General features: G+C 41.4%; 1 protein-coding gene across 1 annotated transcript in view; it reads left to right on the top strand.

Moving 5' to 3' along the window:
* Positions 1-2,582: 2,582 nt before the first annotated feature.
* Positions 2,583-7,669, top strand: part of SMLR1 (small leucine rich protein 1) — an 11,609-nt gene continuing 6,522 nt past the window's right edge. The window contains 3 exon segments of the mRNA XM_017533227.1: positions 2,583-2,687; positions 4,108-4,174; positions 4,177-4,314. Of these exon segments, the coding sequence (XP_017388716.1) occupies positions 2,583-2,687; positions 4,108-4,174; positions 4,177-4,314 (310 nt within the window).

Here is a 7,669-nt window from a genome sequence, read left to right as displayed (position 1 = left end):
AAAAAAAAAAAAAAAAATCAGTAAAATAGTTCAGACATTTCACCAAATATGATACACAATTATTAAATAAGCACATGAAAAGATGCTCAACATCATTAGGGAAATGCATACTAAAACCACAATGAGATATCACTTCCCACCATTGGAATGGCTAAAATTAAAAAGTCACCATACTGAGAAAAGCTGAGTATGTAAAGGAACTGGAACTCTCATACACTGCTGGCATGGTTATGAAATGGTATAACCACTTTGGAAAACATTCTGACAATTTCTTAAAATGTCAACATATACTTACCATATGATCCAGCATTTTTACTAGGTATTTCTCCAAGAGAAATGGAAGCACATGTCTGTATAAAGACTTGTACAGGAATTTTCACAGAAGCTTTATCTGTAGTAGCCTAAAATGAGAAGCAACCCAAATGTCCATGAACAGGTGAATGAATAAACAAATGGATATCTATACAATGAAATGGTATTCAGCAGTACCAAACAATGAAATTGACATATACAACATTATGAATGAATTTCAAATAATTATGATGAGTGAAAGAAGCTAGGCAGAAAGAGACATACTGCATGACTCCATTCATATGAAATTCTACAAAGTACAAACAAATGTACAATAACAGATAACAAATGAGTGATTGCCTGAGGATTGAGGAAGTGGGAGGGGTAGGGGACAGGGATAGGAAATGACACAAGAAAACTTTGAGAGTGGTGGATATATTCATCATTTGATTGTGTTGATGAATTTGTGGGCATATCCATATGTCAAAACATATCAAATTGCACACTTTGGGTATGTGCAGCTCATTGTATGCCAATTATACTGCAAAAGACTACTTAAGGAGACAAAAAAAAAAAAAAAAAGAAAATCTTTACAATTATGCTGTCAAAACTTTCAGTGTGGATCAGGATTACCTCGAATCCCATAGATGATACTGCTTATCTCCTCTCTTTCTTGAAACTTCCTTTTGCCACCATTTTCCTAGCATTATTCCTTCCAGGTTCCTTCCCCACCTCTCAGAGCCTCCTGTCTTCTTGGGTTTTTTCCTTGGTTCTTACCATTCCTGCTACGTCTTCAATGAGAGCATCCTTTAGGGTCTGTAGTTGGTTTCTCTTTTATTCTGCTATATATTCCTTTTTGAGGCATCTCTCTACCCTTCCACCTCAGCTACCATCTATATACTAATAAATCCAAAATCTACATTGCAAGACTTGGCCTCTCCATATTTCTACCAGGCTCTGATTGAACACCTCTACACCAATTCCAACTTAATTTAAGACTGAAAAACGACGTCTCTTCCCTCGATTCACACCTGCTGCCCAGCATGTGTTCAGGTCTCGGTTTGCAACACCACCATCTTTGCAGCCAAACACTGCACAGCGGATGAGAGCATGGGCTCTGGATTTGATGCCCAACTTTGTCACTTATCAGATTTGTGTCTTGGGCAAGTCATTTAGCTTCTCTTTGCTTTGCCTCTTCATCTTTATAATGAGTCTGTTCCACATAAGATTACTGTCAGGATTAAATAAGACAATAAACAAACTGTTCTATATCATGCCTGACATATAATAAGAGTTCAAACATTACTTTGTGGTAATCTTGGAATTGTTTGTTTCAGGGCTGTTTGTTTCATCTCTGCAGCTTTCTTGTCCCCCTCCCCTTCTGCCACCTCTAATCCCAAACTCATTATATCTTGCCACCATGATGAGGCAGCCTATTCTGATCTCTTCTCTTCAGTTCCTTCTTTAAAGTACTACCTAAGTGCTCCCTGAGCTCAGATCAGATTATACACTTCCATGATCAAATACCTTTAATTGGTCACCTTTGTTCAAATAGCATGGCACATAGCAGAGCATTCAATAGTCTATAAGCTTTGATATCACTCCACTCTTACAGCTTCAACTCATAAGACACTCTCTGGCCTGAACCACACATCATCCAGTTACTCTCAAATTATTCTTCCCTATCCTCCTTAAATCATGTGTTTGACGAGGGCATTCTTCAGCTAACCACCTTCCAGGCTCAGATCAAATGTCCCTCTATTTTTTTCTTAGCTGGGTCTCACTCTGTCAACCAGGCTGGAGTCAGTGGCATGATCATGGCTCAGTGCAGCCCTGACCTCCCCAGGCTCAAGCAGTCCTCCCACCTCAGCCTCCCAGGTAGCTGGGACTACAGGCGTATACCACCACATTCAGCTAATTTTTGTATTTTTGTAGACAGGGTTTCACCATGTTTCCCAGGCTGGTCTCGAACTCCTGAGCTCAAGCAATCCACCCGCCTCAGCCTCCCAAAGTAGCAAGAGCCACCATGCTCAACCTTCAAATGCCATATTTTTAGTTAACTTGGCCCACTTTCCTGGCTGGAGTTAATCAGTCTTTCTTCAGTGCTTCTACTAGACTTTGTTTCTATGATGATCTGGAAGCTAACATTATTGTCATTTATTTATTTGCCTGTTCCCCGAACTTACCTTTGTTTAGATGTTCAATGAAGGCTTGCTGAATGGGAATGAAACAGGAAGAAAGAATATGACAAACGTCGTATTGCCTAACAGCTGCCTGACATCTCCCTGGTAATGTCACTTGCTCATAGAGGTTCTTTGAAGATTGACACTTTACAAATTAGCATCCTGTTCAAACTGAAAGACCGCCAGAGAGTCATCTCAATGGAAGGTATGCAAGTATAATAGCAGTAACAGCATTCATGGGTTTGCAGAGTGGGAGAAGAGAAGCACATAAGTGAGTAAATGGATGCTGACTTAAACTCAGGTATTCTTAACAGTTCCTCCTGAAACTAAGATGTCTCTCTTCTTAGACAGAAGTTGCTAACTGTTCATTGATCAAGAATGCCAGGCAAACACCCTAGAGACCCTTTCCATCTTATTATTTTGTAAATCAGGGCACAAACTTTACAGCTGGGTCTAAGACTGCACACTCATGCCAAGTCTCTGATGCAAGAATGTGGGAGGCACTGCCAGCAGCTTGTCCTTGATGGACGACTCCTGTTACCAGTAAAGGGGGCTAGGGATGGGTTAGAACATGACAGGAGAACAAGCCCAAGAAGGTGGCTGCCAATTGCTTCTCTCCACATTCTTCCAAATTCTCCAGAGCATCCTTTGAATATGACTCTTTTCATCAGTTTTCACTTTTAGACCAATATTTTTGGAAGTTATTCACTAAAGCAGTCAATGACAGCTCAACACAGTCAACAAGTCCATGTCAACTTTGACACTGGCCCATCGATTGCCCTTTCTTTCCCCAGAAACTTTGGAGTTACTGCACAACCCATGCCACTATCAATTAGCAGCCACCTCCTAACTGTGAATGATGGGTGACAGGAAAGGCCCAGTAGAGCAGAGGAGAGTATGACCTCATGCAGCCAGCAAGGATGGATGCACCTTGGGAAGAAGGAGATGAGGCCGCATCACGGCCACTCCACCATGTTCACTGTGGCCATCTCTGCTGGTCTATCTCCACTCTTAAAGGGAAGGGGTCATGACTTACTCTTCTTTGTATACCCAGCATCTAGTCCAGAGGTTGGGTTCTAGTAGAATTGAATTTTTGTTGAATAAATGATTAAACCAACGCACTTCTCAGAGAAGTATTCAGAGTAGGATATACGAGGAAGAATTTCTACATGTGGAAAAACTCTTGTTTCTCTTTCCTTGGTATTAGTTATATCACCTGTGTATAAAGGAAAATTCACTTTCTTTTAGACACAAGTACTTAGGTACAGTGGCATAACTATTAAGAAATTTTTAACTCTAAAATTTAGGAAACACAGGAAAAACTCTTCCTATGTCTGAGAATACATAGAATATATATAACAATGAGGTTTGCTTTGTCAGGTACTTTTCATTACAAATAAACTCATCATAAAAAAAAAAAAAATCTCAGCTTCCCAGGTCATCCCACCCCTGCCAGATACGTACTCATCTCTGAAAGCGCTTGGAAGATGGACCTTTCAATTCCTCTACGCTCAATAGCTGAGTTACAGAGTAACTTGCAAGCAATCCTATCAGAATTCATGAGGCAATTTAAACAGAGCGAAGTCCACAAAAAGTTCCACTGAGATGGGCTGAACAAAGGCCAGAGCCCTAGAGAAAACAAATGCAGACTCAGAGCAAAGCTGCCCCCATCCCGAGTGTGAATCCCACGGTCACCGTGGGATCTGGTTGACAATGAGCTCTGTGCTGTCAGCTTTCCTGACGGAGCTCCCTGGCTGGTTCCTGTTCTCTGGGGTCTTCCTCCCCATGACTTTGCTGCTTCTCCTCCTCATCGCCTACTTCAGGATCAAATTGATTGAAGGTGAGTGCGAGGCCACACAAGGAAGGACTTGGGCATCCTTTCCCACAGCACACCTTGAAATATGCCAATGCACCGTCTGGTCTGTGTTTTCCGGCCTGGAGAAACTCATTTTTTTTTTTGTAGGTCTTTCTCAATCAGTGTTCTCTCAAGTTCCTTGATCAAATTGGCCAAGTTTGATCCTTTCCACAGTGTGGATCTTGTGCTGGGATGTGAAGGCCTGCTGTTGGGGGCCCTCACCTGTAGCACCTCACAGTCAGGCTATGAATCAGCAATTTTGACATGTGGTTGCTTGTCTCTTTCTCTCAAGGCAGTAGAATCACATACATGAAAACATTGCTCATGGTCGGCCTTCTCTATATGACAGATGTGTTTATGCAGCCACATGCGTGTACATGTCTGTGCGTGCATATGCACCTGTGTGCACACACACAACTTTCTCATCCACTGAACTTCTGGTCAGAGAACGTTCCAAACATTCTGCTGTCACAGTCTTTATAAATGTAAAGCCCTCATAGATAAATATTTGACCTTGGTGTAAACGTTCCGTGGGATTATAGTCTTAAGGTGGAAAAAACAAAACAAAACCAAAAAACTCAGGAAGCTTAAGGTGATTTGGAATGGACATTTGGATCTTGGATTGACACCATTTGTTCTGCTATAATTAAAATTAATGAAACTGGGCTGTAACTAGACAGACTATGTGTTAATACTGTGCCCAGTCAAGGTTAATAACTATTTTAGCAAAATCAACACAGACCAGTCATATTTCTTAATTTGGATAGTGTCATAATAAAATAACAAAACAAATTTGAAAACACCTCTTCTTCCCCCAAAGCTTGCCAAACAAAAAATGCCTTCATGTATGTTATTAATAAGCAAATGTTCAAAATCTTAAATCACTAATGCTATAACATATAACCTAAATAACAGAAGTACAATGAAGGCTATTTATTTCTAAGATGAGATTTAGGACATAAAGAAATCCTAGGAGACATAGCGAGTAGGTCATAGAATCAAATTTTTCATCATAACTCACTCAAATATCCCCCCGCCTTTCATATTTTGTGTCTCATTTTTATGAACAGCCCTTTTGTTGAATGATCAAGCCATATTCTGCCTTGCTCTATAAGATTCATGTGATAAATCCTTCTTTTATATTAAGTCAGTTTATCCTCCACTGCCTCAAGACCAGTCTGTTGGATGCTGTGTTACCCAGCCATTCATTACCCCGAGCCCTGGATGGAGCCTCCAAAAAGGAACAGAATATAAGAAATCCCCAGGATCCTAACCATGACTTCCCTTCAGCATCTTCCAAGTCGAAAAGTTTTTCAAAGTTGTTGTGATTATTCCTGTCAGTAACACTCACTGCATCTCAGCCTCCCGTTGACATTGAACATCCCAGGGACAATAAAGGGATGCTGATGTCACCATCGGGCACTTGAAGACTTCCTGTAGTTTCCAAGTTTCATCCCTGGCTGCCTCCTTGGCTAGATGAAATTTTCAGTATTTCAAAAATTGCAGCAAGTGCAGGTCTAGATAGCCTCATGGATGTCAAGGTCCCTTTTTGGCCTCTACTTCCCAGCTATTATAGGCCAGTTAATTCAGTGGGACATCAGGTATTTGGAATAGACTCTGCAAAAAGAGGGCAAATCTGTTTCATAGCTTTACTCGTTCCTGGAAGAACATCTGTAATACTGTAACATGTAAATGGGTCTATGGTATTTTATTTAGATAATTCTGAGGTATAAATATATCAATCACATTCCTTTAGAATGCCCTGGAAAAGTTAACGTGCAGGATATGGCCTGGTATCACCGGGGCTGATGCGGGGAAAATGCAACGTAAGTGCCAGCCCCAGAGGAAGGGCTCCATGTGTATCCATCTCTGTGATGATTGCACAGTGATGCTGTCCTATCTTCAGCACACCCCTGCCTGTGTAAGTTATCTAGAGATCAAGTCTCAGACAAAAGTTACTACCTTACATTTGTAACTGTAATTACAGTTACAAATGTAATTACAAATGTAAGGTAGTAACTTTTCCAATACAATTGGAGGTACTTCTGAAGGATTTCAGTGAGGGGAGCAGAGGCTCCCAATAACCTCTTGGTTCTTCATACTTCCTTCTCCCTTCTTCATTCCAAATTCTGACACGCTCCTAAGTTTTTCTTGACTAGAAGTCACACTTGCCCACAACTGTAAGTCTATCCCTTATCTCAAAGCCTTCATTTTTGCAGCATAGAATCTAACCCAAGGGAAAGCAAGAATGTCAGCCTTACATGATGAGGGTCATTGCTCACTGGGTAGAGTCCTTACACTAACTTTAAAGCTTACTGCAAACTTATGTCATGTTCTAGATCGTGATAATTCTCATTCATTCATTGAACAAATATTTGTCTGTCAGTCTATCATATAGCAGGGATTGTCCCAGATACTGGAACAGATTTTTACTATGGGCTTCTAAGACTAAGAGAAAATAATCCCAGTTCTAGAAAACCACAAAAGGCATCTGGCAAAATCAGAAGTTAGAGGAGGCGTTGCAAATCTTTGTGTTTTTGACTGGCCTCACTAACTGTCTGGTCAAAGAGCTGTAATAATGACCTGGCCTTTTCTCTTAAGTCTTCTCTCCAAATGTCAGGGCTGAGCACTTCACCAGAGGCAGGATCCTCTGCAGAGAATGGGCACCCCCAGTGAGGTTATGAGCCTCCATTGTCTGTGGTTTTCCCCCATTGCCTCCTGCTTAGGCTTGCTCTAACTGAAGCGTGCCTGGAGCTTCCAGGCTGCAGGTAGGAATTATAGGAGGAGTGAGTAAGGAGGCAGAACAAAAATGTGTGCATCAGTTATTTAACACAATGGGGGTCCCATCTGAAATTTATTGTTGGAAAGAATACTAATGACTAGAAGCACTACTAGTAGTGGCTGCCAACAATCTGGAGGATGCTGAGGGACAATGTCAAGGGCATTTAAACCAGAGCAACTCCATCTTGAACAGGAGCGAGGTAAAATGAGGCTGAGACCTACTGGGCTGCATTTCCAGATGGTTGAGGCATTCTAAGTCACAGGATGAGATAGGAAGTTGGCACAAGATGCAGCTCATAAAGACCTGGCTGATAAAACAGGTTGCAGAAAGAAACTGGTCAAAACCCACTCACCAAAATCAAGATGGCAATGAGAGTGACCTCTGGTCATCCTCACTGCTACACTTGCACCAGCACCATGACAGTTTTCAAATGCCCTGGCAACGTCAGGAAGTTACCCTACATGGTCTAAAAAGGGGTGGCATAAATAGTCTCCCCCTGTGTTTAGCATATGATCAAGAAATAACCATAAAAATGGGCAACCCACAGCCCTCAGGGCT

The sequence above is a fragment of the Cebus imitator genome, unplaced genomic scaffold (genome assembly GCF_001604975.1).
Source record: "Cebus imitator isolate Cc_AM_T3 unplaced genomic scaffold, Cebus_imitator-1.0 Scaffold81, whole genome shotgun sequence".
Classification (NCBI taxonomy): domain Eukaryota; kingdom Metazoa; phylum Chordata; class Mammalia; order Primates; family Cebidae; genus Cebus; species Cebus imitator.
This window is presented reverse-complemented; position numbering and strand designations above follow the sequence as displayed.